Below are 22215 nucleotides of genomic sequence, written 5' to 3'. Positions count from 1 at the left end.
TATCTTTCTCTTAAATTTATTTATTTATCTTCTTTTTGTGAAGGAACTAAAATTTACATAAATCGGACATATTAAAAAGGGTGTTTTTTTTGTTTTGTTTTGTTTTTTTAAAGATTTTATTTATTTGACAGAGAGAGAGACAGCAAAAGCAGGAACACAAGCAGGGGGAGTGGGAGAGGGAGAAGAAGTCTTCCTACTGAGCAGGGAGCCAGATGCGGGGCCCGATTCCAGGACCCTGAGATCATGACCTGAGCCAAAGGCAGACACTTAACGACTGAGCCACCCAGGCGCCCCGGGTGTTTTTTTTTTTTTTTTAAGATTTTATTTATTTATTTGACAGAGAGAGAGAGCACAAGCGGGGGGAGGGGGTTGGCAGGCAGAGGGAGAGGGAGAAGCAGACTCCCTACTGTGCAGGGAGCCCCATGAGGGGCTCAATCCCAGGACCCCAAGACCATGACCTGAGTTGAAGGCACACACTTAACCTACTGAGCCACCCAGGCACCCCTAAAAAGGGTTTTTAATTTTTTTTTTTTTTACTTATTTACGCTTCCAGGAGATCACATAGAAATCCTTAGGGCTAGTTATTGTCTAATGTTATAAATGAGGAACCTGAAACTCAGAGAGAAAGCAACTTGGCCAAGGACCCACAGGTGGCTGGTTTACAGTGCAGAAAGATGGCTTCCGCTCAAGTTCCATGAATAGTAAACTAATGAATAGTAACAGAGGACATGCCTCATCCACGGCTTCTATAGAGCTTTTAGCCCTTCTTTCAAGGTCAACAGGAAGGTGCTTAACAAATACAACCAGGTGAAACCCAAAAACGTGTTTCACCAGCTTTCCTCTTTGTGAAGCACCAGGTCCTATCGCTAGGGGGCGCCCTCCAAGACAAAGAGAATTGACCTGTTATGTTTCCATGGCTTTTCCTGCAAAAGCTAGACACGTGACTTCCTAGCTCTCTTTCTGTCTCAGTGCGCCAACATTTAAAGAAAGATACGGAAGTCCCATATTTTTTCCGTTTTTCAAAGAAAAAAAATTAAGTTAGACTTTCAGTGTTTGTGAGTGGAATAAAAAAGAGCTTAGCTTCTTAGACTAACTGTATCAACGTGGGCCTGGGAAGAAGCTTCCCGCCTGCAACAGGTGAGGTTCCGTCCCACTGCTATACTGTGTATGTCAGTCCATCAGACCTGCCTTGTTTTCTGTGTAGACTGTGAGGCTCGGGTTCGGCTGGATTTAATGATTAACAGCTGGTATTTGAACGTGTGGTTTGGTGAAGCTTTGGCAATACTGACCTGAGTTTGCCCAACTGCTAAGGCACACAGGCAAATCCAAGTTCTCCAGCAATCTCTGTGTGTCATTTTTTGGAATACACAGTAAAATAAGACAAAAAGATTTTAATGTATTGAGAGAGCAAGCAACTCGACCAAGGGACGTTTTTGATATGCCGAGATTTCCAGACATGCTCCACAAAGAGGCAATGTTACATAACATTGGGATCCGGTAAAAGTAAATATTAAAGCGAACGTTACCAGCACAAGCCCATTTAGAGGAGGATGAAGATTATTTGGGAAGAAGAAAAACACTCGTACTAAGAATGTTGCAAACAAGCAAACAAAATGTTTTCAGGTATGATTTCAAAAATTCTTATTTAAGATTTCTCTCAAGCAATTATTCCTTGAAGTACCTTCTCTACCATGGGAGCTTTAAAAATGTTTTTTTACAATAGAGAGAATGATTGATTTATTAAAATTTGTCTGACTTGACGTTTTAGAAGCTTTTATCTATAACCAATTTGAGGGAAGATGCAGAATGAAAGACTAGTAACTTGTTATCAATGACAAGTGTTTTACAAATTAAAAAGATTTTCAAGATCAATATTAAAAAATAAGTCTTGATTTTTCTCACTGATAGTTTTTTATAGAGCAGTTAATTCAGTGCTTTGTTGGGATAAGTACATTTATGGGTGACCAGGACGGTCTATGAATATATTTGCAGCAGAATTTTTTAAATGGGAAACTTCGTAAGTAGAAAGTCATTTAGAGCTCTTCAATAGCTATATTGAGACTTCAGAGATGGCAAGAAAAGAAAATATTTGAAAGAGAACGCAAAAGTGGAAAAATTGGTGTGGGGGAGGGGTCAGATGATGGCAATGAGAAATATCTGTTTAATGGTGACCTGCAGGCTTGGGGAAGCCGAGATGGGGGGTGTAATCTCCCCTGTCAGTTCTGGGTTCTTCAGAACTAGGAGAATGTTGAACACGACACATAACCATGCTGAGGGATGTCCTGGGATGTGGGGAAGGTAAAATTCAGCATTATGATAAGAACCCTGTGAACGCTATGGAATTAACCATTCCCCTCCCTCCCTATTTTTTGTAAACCCTGATGGCAGTAAACTAATTATAAATTCACATTTTATGTGCACATTTTTCTCTTTGTAGGATGATTTTATTATATCAAGTGGTACATTTCATTTTATTTGCCTCAGTTTCTGGTGGTAAGTAGAGCTTAATCTTAGGTATGAATTGGAAATAGCTTGGTTCCCTGATTTGAAGACTAGAAAACAAAAGGGCTTAAGCCCAGAGACGGAAATCACACCAAGGTCCCACTCCATCTACTCCAGGGAAGGACATAATCATTTTATTTTTCACTTAAGGCTCTGTGGGTTTTCAAAACAGGGAAGGCAATTGAGGTGCAGGAATTGTTCATAGTAGTAGTAATCTAAGTCTATATGTATGTCCATATCCACATCTGTACCTATATTTATATCCAAATCCACATCACTCATTGCTAGTTTGGTGGTAATTAGTACTTGCTTTGCACCAAGAGGTGGGATTTGTGGACAGTGGGAGTATATTGAGGTGTAAATAAGACTTCATTAATGGGGCGGCTGCATTACAGCTCTGTTGGAAGCAACACAGCTTGGGGAGGGGAGGGCAGGTTTCCGTTAACCTCCAGGTCATTCTTGGGTAGCTGCCAATTTTGGAGAACATTATGTTATATGCAGAGGGTGTAGTTGGGTAATTTAGAAGGTGTATGTGGTGGGTTTTGAGCAGAGTCTGTCGCAGGGATCCTTGACTCCTTTTTCCCCATAGATCCATTTAGACTGTATTCTCAGAATAATGCCTTAAAGGCATAAAGTAAAAATACACAGGATTACCAAGAAAATCAAGTATATTGCAATATAGTTAAGGTGTAAAAAAAAAACAACAACCCAACTCTGATATAAAAATGCAGAATAATAATTACCACCAAACTAGTGATGAGTGATAATGATATTTTAAGATATCTGCAGGTAGTAATTTCTTTTTAAATACAATGAACATTATGTCGGTTTGTTACTTACATTAATAATAGAAGGCTATGCCACATTTCCATTAGAGGTTAATGAAAATAAAGTTGAAATTTTCCCCTTCCAAGGCCCTGGGCCATCTAATATAAGCCTCTAGTGATAGTTTTCACTGCTCTGTACCTACATTCTTTCCCATATATTTGGTAGGTTGGTTGTTACTACAGTAAGTATTTGAGTTATATTTTATCCTTCCCAAAGTATTTCAGTTTTACTATATCTGTATATATACATTCACATATATAGTATGCATATGTTAAATATGTATGAAAGATATTAAGAAGATCATGGGCTATGTAGTAGTACTTCTTAATAGGAATATACCAAGATTAAAAACTACAACCTTTTATTCAGTGACTAATAATGATCCAAAGAGCCATAATCTGGAATATTAGATGTCTCTTCCTAGAAACAGAAAAAAAAAAACAAAAAAAACCCTTATGCAATTTAGCTTTAAAAGAAAAAAAAAAACCCACAAACCTATGTATGGTTTCAGTTAGAATGGGATTCAGTTATTTTTCTGAGAGTCTAAAGTTCCTGTTACTAAACTGGCCCATCTTCAATAGTGATGTGATATAGTATCTCCCGTCCAGGGCCGTCAAACACTATTGAAAAATTATCTCTCTGGATCCTTTGTTTCGTATAAACATGGAGTTTCAACAAGCAAGCAGTAGGGAAAGGAAAAAGCAGGTGGCCCTTTCCAGACTTGGATGCGACCCTAAAGAACATCTTTTGCCAGTAAAGCTCTGTGCAGTTATTCAGTTACCCACAAAGCACCCGCGTCTCCAAGACGATCCCCCATCAGCACAATTCCATTGAGGCAAATGTGCCATTTTGTGATCTCCTTTTCTGTCTGAGGCTGCTCACCCAATAAACTAACATAAAAGTGCTGATTGTTCTGATTTCCAAGTTCAGGCATGTTTTCTGTTAAGTAGACCTCCTCTGCTTGCCTTTGTGAAATTATTATCTAATTAGACAATGAGCAACTAAAATCCAAAATAAGGCATGCCATGTATTATATCACAGACTGTGTAACTGAGCTGTTGACCGACACCTACTTCCAAGGAGGAGACATCACTACCGTTTTCACGCCAAGTGCCAGGCACTGCCAGGTCATCTGCACCTACCACCCACGCTGTTTGCTCTTCACCTTCATGGCTGAATCGTCATCTCAAGATCCTGCCAAATGGTAAATGTTTGCATTTCTACATAGAGGAAATAGTTTTTACGTGAGGATTACTTACCAATGAATATTCATCTACCATTTTATAAAATATAAAGGTCAGCAGTTGGAAAACATATTGGCCCTCAATTGAAATATGAAATATTACAGAAAAAAAAAGATGGTGTTTAGACAGGTCAGGGAGGAGCAGACGTGCCCCTCAGTGTGGACTTTCCAACTTCTCTGTGGTCTAGATTTTAACAGTACACTTTCTCTCTTATTTCTCTCCACTTTTATGGCTCTTAATAATTTTGTTCTTTGCTTTTTGATTGATTATTTATATTGGATATTATTTAAACTGGTGCTTTTCCCTCAATTATTTTATTAGGTAATAAATATTTATAAAGGTAGTTTCAAAGAGTAGTACAGTGATCCCCTGACACCACCAAGACTTTTGCCATTTCTTCCCTATCTATCATTTATCTATCATGTATCTAATCTATCTGTTTAACCATTTGAATTAATTTGAAGACATTGTAATACTTCACCCCTAAATATTTCAGCATACATTTTCCTACACAAAAAGCATACAATTTAAACAAGAATTCCTTTATAGCATCTCAGTTGTCCCCCAAATATAATTTTATAGCTACTAACTAGAATCGTCTCCAGATTCACAAATCGCATTTAGTGGTTTTGTGTCTGTAGCTGTATTTTTAAAATTTGAGGTCATTCCGTCCACCACTTTTGTTTCCATGGTGAGCTTGAAAATTCAGTAACAAAGTTTTACTACAGAATTAAGTTATCAACATCTTTGTGTATTATGGCCGCATTCATAGATATTTACATAGTACCCAGAACTTTAAATTACTATTCTAGAATCTACAGCAGGGCTTGGCAGACTCTTTTTTTGACAAGGCAGGGAATAAATAGTTTAGGCTTTACAGGTCCAGAGGCAAAATCAAGAATATTACTTAAGTACTTATATAACCATTTAAAATGTAACCATTTAAAAATATAGAAACCATTCTCAGCTCATGGGCCATACAAAACAGGTAGAGGGTTGTTTGACCAACAGGTCATAGTTCATCCCCCTCCCATTTCCAGGTAGTAGGGAATACTGTATGTGATCTTTTAAGTGTAGGGATGTTGGAACGAGAAACAAACTCGGTTTGGCTAAGAAAATATTTGTTTTGGCGTGAGATAGAGTGGTCTGTTTCTTTCTCTTTGACTTCCTGTGTGCTGGCTCTTAAGATCCATTATTTTAAAACAGAAGTTCTCATGTAGTAATGTTATTTATTTATTTAAAAAAAAAAAACAGGTTTACTTGTATCCTGAAAGACAGTGTAACAGAAACACTGCCAAGGGTGAATATGACAGGAGCCATTTCTGGATATTCTTTCAAGCAATGCTCACACCAAATAAGTGGTAAGATGTCTTATTAGAATTCATAAATACTAGTTACTATGATACATATGTATAATTACATCACATAGGGCTTTATAACTATAAAACAAAACCCTGCTGTGTGGTCATAGAATCTCCAAATGAAGTGCCTTCAGTGTAGAGTAAAAACTAAGCATGCATGTCCCCTCCCACCACCCCATTCATTAAAATTTACGTTATTGAAGGACATGTCTTACTACATTACTCCTCATCATTCATTTATTGTCTTTCTCTTTCCCAGCTTAAAGTTTTTATATAAAAGTCCTTATTAAACATATTACTTCAAGTCAAAAGAGCACCTGTAAAATTTGAGATGACACTTGTCTTAATAGTGAAAAGATTCTTGAATAGGTTCGTCAATCAGTCAAGGGGTTAAGGAGACCAGGGAGGCCAGGGTGGAAAACTGAAACAGGAATTTACAAGCCTATATTGTTGCAATATAAGAAGGACCTTGGCATCCTTTTGCTGCCTCCACCTGTGAGTAGAAATTAAGCAGATTAAGATGAAAACAAAGGACTTCTGAGGAACAGTGGCTGTAGGTGTCGAAAGAGTAAGTCAGGAGGGACCGTTGCTAAGGTAACGTTATTTCAGTTGCCCCTGGAGTCTGGAAGATCACCATATTTTCTGCTTTTGTTTCCAGCTTGCAACAAAAATGTGTATGTGGGCCTGGACATGAAGGGCATGAACTATAATGGCTCGGTCGCCAGGAATGTTCAGGAATGCCAAGAGAGATGCACAAATGATGTGCACTGTCACTTTTTCACATACGCAACAAGCCAGTTTCCAAGCGCAGAGCATCGGTGAGTGAGCCATAGGCTGAGCCCAAGGACAGTAAGTAGATCATTACATTATCTGATGGAAAACAGAATTTCTCCTCAGCTTGATGCCAAAATTCATGTTTAGCCCCTAAACGACATTTCTATAATAAGTACAGTGCTGATAAGTTTTCTTCACGGAAAGTGCATTTAAAGCCCAACTTGGATGCATTTCCTTTATGGTAAGGAGTCTTCTTTTACTGACATTGTTACATAAAAAAAATGCTTAACCCATCTCCTAGCTAATTTAAAAAGTGATACATTTCTTAATTGGCAGTTTTGAGACAGTTACAATTGGTCTGACTGTGCCATTCCTGGCCTAAAGGATTATAGAATCAAAAGGAAAAACCTACTCAGACCTCTCTAAATAAAAGTTCCTGCCCCATACCGGATTTTGAAATATTCCAGAGATAAATGGGTAGGATATAAAAATGACCTGATCTCTAATGATGCATCTGTGTTCTTTTTTAAAAAGTTTAGGGGAAAATGGCACTGACTTTTATATTTAGAAATATTTGTGAAGTTTTAGAGTTGTATAGTAAATTATACTTATCTAGAATCAAAAAGAGAGAGAGAGAAATAAGTTCAAATGACTAGTATTTGGATTTACCTTTGGGTTTTAACATTCCACTGTCCACATTCACAACAAGGACGTGAGTACAAAGCAAATAAAGCAATAGAGATTTATTTCAAAAACACCAATGATAAAACAGAACCTTCAAATTAATAAGCAAGCTTTCATGGTTTGTGTTTAGCTTAGTTCATACTACATCTTTTTACATTTTTTACATCTAAGACTTAACACAACATGGACAGCAAGCCAGGAACTTGGGAGGTGCTGGGCATTATAAAAAAGTTAAAATGCTAACATTGAGAAGGGCTTGAGAATTCATTACTTCCTACCTGCTACTCTTCAGACCACCATCCCTCCAAAGCTGGCATTTGAGTAATGAAAAATAAAGTTGACACAATTCACAGGCCCACCAGGTCCTGGCAGAGCGAGGACTCAAGTCCAGCTGTCCAGCTCTCAGATCCATGCTTTCCAGAGCAGTCCTTTATCTGTAATGCCCAGGCAGGGTCTAAATTGGAATTTCTTATCACCTTATGTTTTTTCCTACTTGTATTTAGAAGAGTAAAACATTTTTCCATTTTTGTTTTTATTCAGTAACGTTTGTCTATTGAAGTACACCCAAATGGGGACACCAACCAGAATAACGAAGCTCAGTTCAGTGGTGTCTGGATTTTCATTGAAATCCTGTGCGCTTTCTAATCTGGGTAACTATTATTTACTTAGTGAGGTGGTTTAGCCATTAAATAGTAAGGGCTGATGATATGTCTGATGGGCCTAACTTAGGATCCCAATATGTGCTCACTGATGAAGTGGACCAAATGATCTTTTACCTTCTTCATGTGAAAAAATTCATTGTGTCCTATATAATTAGAGCTATGTTTGAATTTAGAATAATCACTTCACGTTTCCTAGTTTAAAAGAAAATTTTAAAGATCTTGAAATAAACAAACCTTTAAAAAACTGTTATTAAGACTTTATTTCTTTAGAGCAATTTTAGGTTTGCTGCAAAATTGAGGGGAAAATATAGATGTCCCATATACCCCTGCCCCCACACATGCGCAGATTTCCTCATTATCAACATCCCCCACCAGAGTGGTACATTCGTTACAGTTGATTAACGTACACGGACACATCATAATCCCTCAAGTCCACAGTTCACATTCTCATTCACTCTTGGTGTTGTATATTCTATGGGCGTAGACAAATGTATCATGACATTTGTCCAATGTCATTACAGTATCATACGGGGAATTTCCACCGCCCTAAAATTCCTCTGTGCTCAGCTTATTCATCCGTCCCTCGCCCCCCAACCAACTTTTCATATGGCATTTACAAATACGATGACAGGTATTTTACTGGTTATGTTGGTGAACTGATTTCTTAAGCATGGTTTCTTCTGTTGTGCAGCTTGTATTAGGGATGTTTTCCGTAGTACAGTGTTTGCAGACAGTAACATCGACAGGGTCGTGGCCCCAGATGCCTTTGTCTGTCGCAGCATTTGTACTCACCATCCCAGTTGTTTGTTTTTTACCTTCTTTTCTCAAGAATGGCCAAAGGAATCTGAAAGGTAAGGAGTTAAGATTAATGTGCTATTTTTTTAAAACAACTCTTCAAAATCCATGGTTAACAATTCTGAGCTACTACACATTTGATCTAAATATCTGCATTGGGTAAATCAGAGTTGCAAAGAATTCCTAGCTTCTCCCTCTTCCCATTCCCCACTTAATGGCCACACATCCCATGTTAGCAAGGACTCTTGTTTTCTTTAGCTGGGGGAGGTCCCTACCTTCAGCAAAGGGAGAGTTGCCTAGTTCTGAACAGAATGAAGAAAATATGGATGACCATTAAAAGGCAACTTAGTTCAATGCCCAGTTTGAGATCGTTGAACCTGGAGCAGAACAAGCTGGGAATTTCAGTGAAATGTCAAATCCGAAGTGAAGAGAAGTGGAAATGAAGGCCTACATTAATGGAATTGGGGGTAATTGTGGAGGGAGGTTTGAGAATTGAGATGCTGTTTCCCTACTGATGGGTATTAATACAGGAAACCATAATAAAGCATAGGAAATTTCTTTGGTCATTAAAGGGATATCTGTTGGGGTTGCTGCCCCTCATTAATAAGACTAAAAAAACCCCCCAAAAAACCTTAAGATTAAGTCTGCTTCAAAACTAGGTTTTCTATATTATCTGAATCAGAATTCTCAGAATCCTTGGTATTTTCTTGGCTTAGCTGCCCATGTGGGGAGTGTGTCCCCAGGAGCAATCCAGCCAGCGTAAGCCCTCAAGTTCACTGTCCATCAAGCAAGTCTGGTTTTCCATTGAGCAACTTTCAGAAGTACTCAGTCTGTCACATGACAATATATCTGTTGCTTTCATTTACTCAACAACATAATGCAATTTATTTGGTGCTTACTGTATACCAGGCACTGTTCTAAACACAACTGCTACCATTAGTGAACTCAATAGATAAAAACGCTGCCCTACTTGGACCAGAGTGGAAGTGATAGAGAAGTAATCAGATTGGGAGATATTGTCCATGTAGGGCCAATAAGATTTGCTGATGAATTTGACGTCAGCTCTGGAGGAAAGAAAGTCAGTGACAGCTCTGAGACTTTTGGCCCAGGGAACTGACAGGATGATAAAGCCGGTGATGGGGATGCAGATTTCAAGAGAGAAGAGATGCCTAGTAGACATCCAGAGAGAAGTGTTGAATTGGCCATTGGAAAGAGAAATCTGGAACTAAGAAGAGAGGTTTATGTTCTAGATCTGTGTTCGGGTGTTACCAGAATACAGCTGGTGATTAAAGTGACTGAAACTGGGTGAGACCATCAAAGGAACGAATGCAGTCGGAGAAGAGAGGAGGTGCAAAGATTGAGCCTTGGGACATGATAAATGTCACAAATTAGAAAGATGGCTTTGTACTATTGGGTTAATCACTATTCTTTTTCTTTTTTATTCCTTTTATAAAATTCCTAATCAATACCTTTAAGAGAAGTAGTGTATTGGATCCTCGATACAGGGTGAGAGAGGAAGATGAATGCTACAAGCCAAGACTTGGCTTTTTAAATTTAAATTAATTAAAATTAAATAGAACTATATATTCATTTCTTCTGCTGTATTAGCCACATTCCAAGTGCTCACTAGTGGCCATTGACTCAGATGGCACAGACATGGACTATTTCGATCATTGCAGAAAATTCTGTTGGACAGCACTGCTCTAGACTGTGATTTGGGGCTAATTAGGAGAAGTTACTTCCTTCCAGGAAGATGCAGTCTGTGTTGGCTTTCATTTATCCCTGTCTAAGCCAGGAATTAATCTGCCATCCAGAGTCATCCAGCTACTCTGGATGGCAGATTTCTCTGTAGCATGAAAATTATGGAATCTTTGAGATGGGCTAGGAGTGTTGAAAGAATGCAGGTAAAGAAGGAAAATGCTAGGAACACTGACAGTAGAACCAGCTCAGAAAATTTTTATGGAGGCAAGTGGCTTAGTTTTGAAGATTTGTCTACCACAAATCATGGGGTCTGACTCGGTGATTTATGAAGAGTACTTGCAAAATGAGAAAATTTTCACTGTTCAATACCAACATGAATTGCCTTTTATATGTGCTATAAAAAATAGTTTTTTTCTTTGATATATCTTACATGATATATTTACATTACCTCCTCTTTTTTTTTGTGCTTAGAAACCTTTGTCTCCTGAAAACATCTGAAAGTGGATTACCAAGTACACGCATTAAGAAGAACAAAGCTCTTTCTGGTTTTAGTCTGCAAAACTGCAGGCACAGCGTCCCAGGTAAACAGCAAAAGCGCTTTCTTCCGATCGAGCTTAGCAAACCCAAGGTTGACAAGCGCTAAGGTTTTGTGTCTCATATCTGATCTGTGGTTTGCTGCCTAGTGTTCTGTCACTCCTCATTTTACCATGACACTGATTTCTTGGGAGAAGAATTGGACATTGTTGATGTGAAAGGGCATGAAGCCTGCCAGAAAATGTGTACCGATACCATCCGCTGCCAATTTTTTACCTATTCCCCATCTCCAGAATCTTGCAACGGAGGGAAGTAAGACCTATGACGTGTTACATAGATGCTCCTGTCCCATCTTTTTGAGGGGTGCCTTGTGCTTATACTATTTTGTTTCCAACCTGCAGGGGTAAATGTTACTTAAAACTTTCTTCAAATGGATCGCCAACTAAAATACTTCATGGGAGAGGCGGTATTTCTGGATATACATTAAGGTTATGTAAAATGGATAACGGTGAGTTTAATGTTACCTGAGGAAAAAAATACATCTGTAGGAGTTGTTCTATACCAAATATATCATGACGGAGAGAGTCAATAATAGCCACAAAGGGGAGAAAATTAGTACAAAATGAACTTAGATGCAATTTTCTGTTATTTTTGCTCCTGTCACCCAGGCTGACCATGTTTTAGAGGTAAATATTGGACCTTAACTAAACTCTGCATTGCCTAGTATTAAATGAATATGTGTTTTAATTTAACACATTTATACAGCTGGTATTTCATGGTGAGACTCAGGTTTAGTCAACACTTTGGTGTTTGATTCTTGTTATGAGGGCCAATGATCTTATTATCCTTTAAAATTGAATATCAACCAGCATTTTGGTTAGATCATTCATTTTCTGTCCATTGGCCACTACTTGACCTTTAATTGAAACATAAATAGTTGTCATGTGTTTGAAAAATTATGTATTTATTCAAGAAATAAAGTAGCTCCTTTTCAAGGGCCTTCATTCTTTCAGATTGCCTCCAAGTGTTCTGCATATCTGTGAGTATTGGCAAAAATTTACAGTAAAACCTTGTTTAGTTATAACCATGAGTGTGGTAGGGTAGAAAGGAAATTGTCCACATTAAAGAAGACCTATAATAACATAAAAATTATAATGGAAATCAGATCAGCAGTGGCCAATTCCAGTGGCTAATTTCTGAGCATAGTAGCAAGGGCTGGTTTGTAGGCAAACAGAATGATCTAAGGGACAAAATCCCCTACAGGGAAGAATATACCACACTCCTCCCTAAATTACCCATTATGACTTCAGTACTTACTGATTTACATAAAACTGCATTTTAGACTTTTATTGCTTAATGCCCAATATTATAAAGCACTACAAATTTAAGATTCAACTGAGATTTAGTGAATAAAAAGAAGTGATGATTATACTTTGTAATAATTTTCAAAGTATAAAAATCTTTTGTGTCAGAATCATTTCTCTATGAGAAGGTGAGTAAATCCTTAACTTCTGAGAACTTGTTTCATAGCATATATAATATTGTGTCCAATGCTAATATCCTAACTAGGAAACCATGCCTTTCTGGAGTGTAGAGGGATCTGGTGGGAATCTTTGGATGGCCCAAGCTCCTTTAAAAAGCCAGCCAATGAAGTTGTATCTCAAAGACTCTCTGTTTTCCTCACAGTACATTGACCTGAGACAGAAGGAACATTTACGATAATTCTGTCATCTTAGTTCTGCTAAGCACTAGAAGGGACACTTGGCACTTGGCAGATTTTGTTGGTGGTGATGTTGATATAGTTTCTAAAATGGGAATCAGCACTTACACCTTAAATTGCAGAATCCATTCCCCACCCTCCTTCTTTCATTATCTTCTTCTCTGATGAATGTATGGATTCTGGTCTGTGAAGGCTACAGAATATCACGTGGAAACTGATAGCTGAAGCAGAAAATACAAGGTAAAAGGAAATCTTATGACTTTTTAGGGCACCTTCTGAAACTAGATCATTAGATTTTCCTGCACTATACTAGATGAAATAATACCCTAATGGGAGGGGATATCTACCTGAGATATTTATCATGTCTTATACTGTCATTGGTCTTCATAACTTCTTAAAGATACAGAGCAATTGCCATCAAAAGAAATGTTTCCTGACACAAAGTCTAACACTAAACACATATATCCAGCATTTTGTTTAAACTGAGAGACAGAAGAGAATGAACAAGACCTATTATTTATCCCTAAGAAAGTCCTTCTTGTTTGTAACATATTTTAGTTACTGCTTACCTATTAATTGTCCTAAACTTTGCCTTTCCTTTCTTGTAAATCATAACAGCTTCCCTGTAATTCCAGAATCTAGTCAAAATCTTCAAAATATTTCTCTGAAGCTTATCTCACCCCATCTACTCTCAGGTGAGAACTCCTCTCAGCATCCCAGCCTATTTAAGCTTTCACAAGCACTTCAAGCTTGTTCCTGCCTCCAAGTGTTACCAACTGGAGTTTTCTCTAAGACTCCTTTTCCTGACCTCTCCTTCTGTTTGAAGTCTGCCCCAGGATTATATATCCATTTTCTGGTTGAGGAAAGAAAGGCCTATAGAGGTTGTTTTACACCTACAAAACCAGGGAACGGACCATCTAGGACTTGGCTTTTGCTAATAGTGACTCTTTTGCTAATTTCACACTCCTCCTTTAGCTAAGGCCATGAAGCTTCCCTGATCCTCTGGGCCTTATTGTTCTGAGTGTGCTCTGGGAGTAGCATGTTGACATCACCAGGGAGCTTACTAGAAAGAGTTTCAGGTCTCGCCCCAGACTGAATCAGAATCAGCATTAAAAAAAAAAAAAAACTAGGTGATAAAAATAAAGTAAAAATAAAAGTCAACCCAGTGATCCATATCCACATTAAAATATGAGAATTGCTCTAGAACACTGTTGTCTATGAGCGCCTCATCCCCGGTCTCCCTAGGTTACTGGGCCAGATTTGGCCAAGGCTCCCATCAGGAGGGCGGGTGCTCATGTTTGGCATCCCAGGAAGTAGAAGTAGACTGGACTGTCCTGCCCAGGGTAGCTAAGACAGGAAGAAACAGAGGGGTAAATCAGAATCAAAGTCCTTGGAAAGTATCAAGGGTTGAACCTAGAGAACCTCAAACTGTCAACAAGGCCAAAAGGCAGAAGCAGTTCACAAACAGAAGAGCAGCCCAGGTTTGGATGGAACCCAGCTGGAGCAGGAGAGACTGGGACCAAAGGTCAGCCTGAGGGGAAGATGATGGGGGGAATTGGATAGATGCTGTCAACTCAGTGGAAGGTGCTCACTTTTCTTTATAATAATATTCTCAAACTTCAGCAGGGCTGATCGAAATTCAGATTACTAGGCTCCACTGTCCAAGTTTCTGATCTGTTAGGTCTGAGGGAAGCTCAAGAGGTTGCATTTCTAACAAATTCCCAGGTGATGTGATAGGTCCAAGGGCCACACTTGATAACTACTGCTTTGAAAGAACCATCAGGGTTATCATGTGAGGGAAGATAAGACTGCATGCAATACCGGATGAGACTTTCTTTGGGGGTATGTAATTACAAGGTGCCTTAGTCATTCCATTTTCCTGTGCATGCTTTGCTTGCCAGCTTGACTATAAAATTTCTTCAAGTCAGGGTCATTATAAAATATGGAATCGAGGGAAGGTTTTCTCCTCTTTGTGCCTGAAGGAACATAACTACTGATGGAAAAGGAAGATTTAGGAAGCTACTCATTGCAACCCTTCTGTTGCAGAGTGTACAACCAAAATCAAGCCCAGAATTGTTGGAGGAACAGCATCTGTTCCTGGTGAGTGGCCGTGGCAGATAACTTTGCATATCACGTCACCCACCCAGAGACACCTATGTGGAGGCTCCATCATTGGAAACCAGTGGATACTAACAGCTGCTCACTGTTTCGACGAGTCAGTACAATTCCTGTTTTTATTAGTCCCCAGGCTCACACATATATTAAATCTATCATTAGCATTTTAGTAAATACTTTAAAAATGTAAATTATCCTATTTGCTAAATTAAATTTCTAGAGTGAAAAAAAAAAAGGCAAAAGGGAAGAACCACTTATGGTCTACCAGCATCAGATTAGGTGCAGGAACATGATGGCATAGTATTTCACTTTCCCATTTAAATGCATACACATGCCCAGGAGTGTTCTTGCTGTTTTCCACCAGTACATATCTTCTGTGCATTGTCTCGGGCCTTGGGTCCAGAACTAAACACAGGAGAATTTCCCCTTCTCTAAATCTAATATTCTCTCTCTCCCCCGCTGCTTCTTCCCTGTTTCTCTTCTCTCCCTCCCTCCTCTCTATCTCCCTGTGTTTCCAAATATAGAAGGAAGAGTTCATTATAAATCCTCAAATTGGATTCCCTACTTAGGTCAATTTCAATATTGGCCAGACCTAAAAGCTCCAATGGGAGAGTATATGTATCCCAGGGAATTTTAGTTGGCCAAACTTGCTCTTTGCACTTCAGTATTCTCTGAGTTTCCAGACATGGTATTGTGTGTTTATTTTTGTTTTTCATCAGTATGTAGCTAACTCACATTATAACTCACAGATATGTTTGAAGTCAATAATCTCCTTTACTTTTTTTTTAAAAAAACCATTTCCATATGGGAAAATGTAGTACCAGAAAATCCAAGTGAATTTCTCAGGATCACAGGTAATAATGCTAGGGTTGAGACTAGAACCTGGAACTCTTCATGAGAGGGAGATCAAGAAAGAGAATGAGAGAGAGAGAGAGAGAGAGAGAGAGAATGTGTGTGTGTGTGTTGGGTGGAAAGAGCCTTCATTCATTTTTGTGTTTAATATATACTAACCCAGAGCTTTTTACAGGAGGCATATGTGAGTGAAAAATTTTAGCATGAAATCACTCCTTTCCCTCAAAAAGCCCACCACCTGTAGAAAACATTAGTAATATGTAGGTAATTAGCAATATAGCTCCAATGTTTGGGAATTATTTGGTAATGGGAATTTCTTTTCCTCCTATTGTTTATTCCTTAGGGTAGAGTCACCTAAAATCTTGCGTGTCTATAGTGGTATTTTAAACCAATCAGAAGTTAAAAAGGACACATCTTTCTTTGGGGTTCAAGAAATAATAATTCATGATCAATATGAAGTGGCAGAAAGTGGGTATGATATTGCCTTGTTGAAACTGGAAACTGCAATAAATTACACAGGTATGTTGGAATTTTAAATGGGAAGTTATCAACAATGATTACCTAGATGTAACGTTTAACACCTCCAGATTCATGCCCTGACCCCAGCAATCACAAGGTGGTGTGATCATGAAAGAGAGAGGGTCTGCAAAGCTAGTCTTTTAGTCTGTTAAGACTGGCACTCTTTCCTGATTATTAAAAAAATAAAAAATAAAAAAATAAATCTTACTTTGGGGTGTGGGTGAAGAGCTAAGTTTTCTGCAGGCTTTCTCAGATGCACCAAATGACATAACTATATACTGGAATATTAAAGATGTTTATATCTCTCTTTTAGGGGCTAAAGAATTTCAGGTCAGAACAAGTAAGCAATTTCTACAGGGTCACAGACCTAGTTAGAGAGATAGAGCTCATGGGGAGGCCTGTGCCTTGATCTCCCCCTTATTCCCTCACCCATCTAGGTCTGAGGGAAGCTCAAGAGGTTGCATTTCTAACAAATTCCCAGGTGATGTGATAGTTCCACACACTAGAGTATGTGATGGATAATGCTGAATGTGAGGAATGAAAATGAATGGCAATGAGGCAAAACCCAAATATAATAAATAGAGAACACACTACATAATATAAAGTGAAAGAAGAGAGTCTCTCCTGGAAGAGAAGGTATATTTTGATTCTGATGACTAAACTATGATTTTTAAAATTTAGATGCTCAGAGACCCATATGTCTACCTTCCAAAGGAGATAGAAATGTAATATATACTGATTGCTGGGTGACTGGATGGGGGTACAGAAAGTTAAGAGGTAAGAAATGATGTTTCTCAGTGTGCTCCATCCTAAAGGTAAAGAACATAGCTCAGTTTTACCCTTTTCTGATGTATCAAGGCATACAGCTAAAATACGAGTAAAATAATCACATCCTTCAACTACAGAAAGCATGTTAATAAAAATGAAAAGGCGGGGCACCTGGGTGGCTCAGTCAGTTAAGCGTCTGCCTTTGGCTCAGGTCATGGTCCCAGGGTCCTGGGATCGAGCCCTGCATCGGGCTCCCTGCTCAGTTGAGAGTCTGCTTCTTCCTCTCCCTCTGCTTGCTGCTTCCCCTGCTTGTGCTCTCTCTCTCTCTCTCTCTCTCTCAAATAAATAAATAAATAAAATCTTTAAAAAAAATGAAAAGGCAAAATTACCCAAGTGAGGAGGATCCCACATCTGTTTGATTGGAAATTTTAAATATGACAACCTCTTTAAAGACTAATTATTTTTAATGAAGTTTAATGTGAAACTTAGCACTTTCCATGAAATATCCTGGCCTGTTATCCAGTTATTTTCTCTGGGCAATAATTCCAGTTAGAGGCATACTTAGTTTTGAACTTAATGTTAACAAACAATCTCTTCTCTATACTTTGTAATTATAAAAGTTTTATGAGGTAAACCTAATATTTTTTATAGATTTTTATATAAGTATGATTTTGGTTTTAAATTCATATCTTTATATTATATATATGATTGTTCCATTAACAAGCCAAAATTTTTTTTTTCAGGCAAAATACAAAATACTCTCCAGAAAGCTAACATACCCTTGGTGACAACTGAAGAATGCCAGATAAGATACAGAAGGCATAAAATAACCAATAAGATGATCTGTGCAGGCTATAAAGAAGGAGGGAAGGATGCTTGTAAGGTAAGAGTGTTTTCAGCTAGTTGAATATATTCACATTAGAATGTTTAATGCATTTTTTTTTTTAGAGAGAGAGCAAAAGAGAACGTGTGCACAAGTGGGGGAGGGGCAGCAGGAGAAGAGAATCCCAAGCAGGCTCCACACATGGAGCCTGATGCAAGGATTGATCTCATGACCCCGAGATCATGACCTGAGCTAAAATCAAGAGTTGGACATTTAACTGACTGAGCCACCGAGGCTCCCCAGAAAGTTTAATGCATTTAAAAAGCAGTCTTCTAGGAGCCATGTTACATTTGTTTTACTTACATTGAAGTTTGTTAAAGAGCCAAGAAGAGAATTTTAGGCAAAATCACTCTGAGGAACATATATTTAAGATGAGAAGCATCTGAACTCATCAGTGCACCTTTTCTTTCCCCTCCTCATCACAGGGAGACTCAGGGGGCCCCCTGTCCTGTAAACACAACGAAGTCTGGCATTTGGTGGGCATCACCAGCTGGGGAGAAGGCTGCGGTCAGAGGGAACGGCCAGGGGTTTACACCAACGTGGTTAAGTATGTGGACTGGATTTTGGAGAAAACTCAAGCAGTGTGAAAGAGTTCCCAGATGCTATTTGACACCCTGAAAGGCAAATCAGATTATTTCTGGGAGGAGGGTTTTGATTGCACTAAAGACAGACGCTGGGCTGCCATTTTGCTCCACAAGTTATGATACTGAGACAGCAACGCATTGAAGGGGGTTGGTATTTGTGAGAATGTGCCAAAAGAAACAAATGGTCATTTTCAAAATTTCCATTCTATGATAATCTTAGTTTGTTTTCAGCATAGAGTCTCTTGCTTTTTGATCACACGTTACTGAGCCAGAGAAATACTCTATGGTGATGTTTTTTAAGATTCAAGTATTGATATTTTTTAAGATTCAAGAATCAAATTGTGGCACCAGAGGCTCTGGTAGAACTACCAAAAGCAACTATCATAAAAAGATTCATGAAGTGAGAAATGGGAGCTGGAGAAAATAGAGACAAGGACAGTCACCCTCCATTTGCAAGAATCTGTATTCTGCCTACATGAACATCTTTCTTTTGTGAAAGAAGAACTTGACTAGATTCAATGGCCGGTTTTCAGAATAATCAGGAATTTTTGTGATTTCAACTTTTTTTAAGAGAGAGAGAGATGGGTGGGGGGAGGGGCAGAGGGGAGAGAGAGAATCTTAAGCAGGCTCCATGCTCAGCACAGAGCCTGACACAGGGTTTGATCCCATGACCCTGAGATCATGACCTGAGCCAAAATCAAGAGTTGGGCACTCAACCAACTAAGCCACCCAGGCGCCCCTGTCATTTCAATTTTTAATGTGTTTTTAAATTAGTTTGGGTAGACACAAGCCATGAGTGAGTGTGAATGTAGACTCTAGAATATCTATCTGGGAAAGGATTGAAGGCTGTAATTCACCTGAGAGGGGTATCTTATGGGAAGAATCTTAAAGTTGTACTTGCCTAGAAAACTACTGGTGCGGAGATTGTATATTTATTCGGTGTAGTTCTGGGTAAGGGAAGCTGATCGAGGTGAGGGGAGCAAGATAGAGCCTTCCCAAGACAATCTGCCACTGTGAGTGTGAGTTTACAAATCTACATTGATGGTAATAAAGGGACTGGACAGAAATTGATACAAAGTACATCCAGACTACAGGGAAAAAACAATTTGGGAACAAGTGGATGGCTATCGTAGAGTCTTCATTATCTTCAAAGCAGCAACCTGTATGCTAAGTGTTGGGGTTTTCCCTTTAGTGCGAGTATTTGCCTGGTTATTGTTTCTGATGTGCTGTAATAACTAGAATGTGCATTCTCTCCACTGCAGTTTTCAACATGTATCCACAACTTTACATCTCATCCAGTGTGAAAAATACTTAGCACACTGAACTATGAGGACACAGGGGTAAACAAGCAGCTATGTCCCTACCCTCATGGAGCCCCAGTCTAGTTAGCATGAACAACAAAAATAAAACAATTACACAAGTATAAAACTTCAATGAGGGGGATGCACAGGGCACTCTGACAATGGAGAGGAAGAAGAGCATTTGGGGCAGGTTGAGAAACTGGGATAAAAATGAGTTTGGCTGAGGAAGGCAAACGAAAAACAAAAGCAAGTAGAACCCCAAATCAGAAAGACTGGGGTGGTCTAAAGGGACCAGATCCAAAACGCTTATGGAGTCAAAGAAGACTGAGACCGAGACTTGAGCACCATTAAAATTATCAAACAGTAGTAATAATTTTTTTTATTATCTGCTTATTACTTTAGTGGTCTTGATGGAACACTTCACATTTAAAAAAAAATGTTGGGATATAATTCTTCATAGGAAGAGATCTTTCCTCTATATTCCCCATTCGTGTCTTTTCTGTTGTTCAAAAGGAGAGGAAGGGGCATGAAAGGTGGAGGAGACCATGTGTTACTAATCCATTTCTGAATAAATGTTCTTTAAAAGAGGGACAGAGAGGAAGATCTTTCTGGAAAATCTTTCCTGACAAATATTTGAGAAAAACATACACGTTAGTTTTGTCATACTTAACATTGTATATTATCTTAATTTTTGAACAGTATGTATATCCCCATGATTCAGAAATGAAAACACTGGGAGAAGGTATAAAATATACCTTATACCCATAGTGAGAAGGTTCCCTGATCCACACCAAAAAGATTGTATACCCTAACACTGTTCAGCACTGTTCTCTTTTTCATGCTCTGCCTTGGAAATATTTCTGATTGGTACACAATGGGCTTCCTCAGTCTGTTTTTTATAAAAGTATGGTATTCCAGTGTGGGGATTCCAAACACCAGCCGCCTACTGATGGACACCTAAGTGGTTTTCAATTTTTTTCACGCATTCATATGTGGTAAATGTGTAGCATGTATTCCAGAAGTAGAATTGCTGAGAACAAAACAAAAAGAGCAAATGCATTTGTAATTTTGATAAATATAATCCAATTTCTCTTCAAAAACCTGTGGCAATTTTCTCTCCCATTAGCAATAGAAGAGAGGGTCACACTTTGGCTACCTTTATGACATCAAACTTGGGCATTTTTGACAGCCTGATAGTTGGAAAAAGGCATCTCAACGTAGTTTTGGTTTTGCAATTTTCTTAATATAAATGACATTAAACATCACATGTATAAGGTCACCAACTTATTAACAGCTTGATATTTATTTAAATATTAATTTAGTAGTTACCATGTAGACAAAAATAGAGTATGACCCTTGCAGCCTTATAAACATGGTAAGAATCCTTGCAAGAAAAAAAGAAAAAAACTTCCAGAGTTTATCTTGTTCACACTGGACAGTAGCTCAGTATTGTAAAAATATTGGTTGGCTATCCTTCTCCTTGCATGTTCCGGACATAAATTTGGGGTGGAAGATTTGTGGGCATCCAGTGACGTAGCCTATCCTCCTTGCCCTGGGAATGAGTCTGTGGCTGAGCAGGTCTAGGTAGCTGGCAGGTGGCCTCCCCTAGCTACTGTGATTGGCTCAGAGATGTCAGTCTGAGCAACTTTTAAGACTTTGTCAAGGGAATGGCTTTCTCCTCCTCCTCCGTGTGAATGAGGAGGCACTCATCTTGGTTGTGGTGGCAGCAGCTTTGAGAAGCCAGCCCAGGGCCCACCGAGACATACAGAATGCCTGAAGCCTGAACGAACTCTGGGCTTCCTTGTTTCATAGCAATAAATCCCTTTTCGTGTTTAAGGCCGTTCAAATTGGGTTTTCTATTACTTGCAGCTGAAACATTGGGATGCACTGGGACTTAGTGACCTAAAGTATTATTATTACCCTGATTCAATTAAATTTAACCTACATATATTAGGCACTTATAACTGTACTATTCGGCGGGACTTAGTTTATGTTTTCTTCTGATTTTAAAAGTTCTATTTTCTTGAATAATTTTGGTTGGGACTCTTTACAGAGCCATCTCTCTCTCTCTCTCTCTCTCTCTGAGATGAGTGGCACTCCAGGGCAGCGAGTAATGAGGCCACACATGGCCACACATAGTGTGAGTCTCATAGGCCAGCACCCTGGGCACCCGTAGGTTGCCATTATCACAGATTCTAAGAAGTGAAACCAAACTTTGGAATGAGAATCATATACAATATTAAGGCATTTATTTAAGAAAGACTTTGTAAACACATTTTGTATTATGTATGTTACACTTAGGGCCCTACCTGTTGCCCAACCTCATTAAAGAATCAGGGTACCTGATCCATTTTGATGAAGAGACCTCTTCCCTCTGGTCCTGTTCAG

General features: G+C 38.8%; 1 protein-coding gene across 3 annotated transcripts; it reads left to right on the top strand.

The window, feature by feature from the left end:
- Positions 1-2438: 2438 nt before the first annotated feature.
- Positions 2439-18826, top strand: F11 (coagulation factor XI). 3 transcript variants are annotated; one of them, XM_035004205.1, is made up of 15 exons: positions 2439-2493; positions 4372-4534; positions 5829-5935; positions 6594-6753; positions 7934-8043; positions 8747-8906; positions 11023-11132; positions 11235-11397; positions 11487-11593; positions 11634-11638; positions 14854-15020; positions 16116-16291; positions 16973-17068; positions 17803-17942; positions 18368-18826. In XM_035004205.1, the coding sequence occupies exons 1-15, from the start codon at positions 2439-2441 to the stop codon at positions 18527-18529; spliced, it is 1881 nt and encodes a 626-aa protein (XP_034860096.1). In that variant the 3' UTR covers positions 18530-18826. The 3 variants fall into 3 exon arrangements, with proteins under 3 accessions (XP_034860096.1, XP_034860095.1, XP_034860094.1); XM_035004204.1 differs by lacking the exon at positions 11634-11638 and having other exon boundaries at positions 5829-5932; positions 14852-15020; XM_035004203.1 differs by lacking the exon at positions 11634-11638 and having other exon boundaries at positions 14852-15020.
- The last annotated feature ends 3389 nt before the right edge of the window (positions 18827-22215 follow it).

Source organism: Mirounga leonina, unplaced genomic scaffold (genome assembly GCF_011800145.1).
Source record: "Mirounga leonina isolate KUSES-001 unplaced genomic scaffold, KU_Mleo_1.0 Mir_128, whole genome shotgun sequence".
Taxonomy (NCBI): Eukaryota; Metazoa; Chordata; class Mammalia; order Carnivora; family Phocidae; genus Mirounga; species Mirounga leonina.
This window is presented reverse-complemented; position numbering and strand designations above follow the sequence as displayed.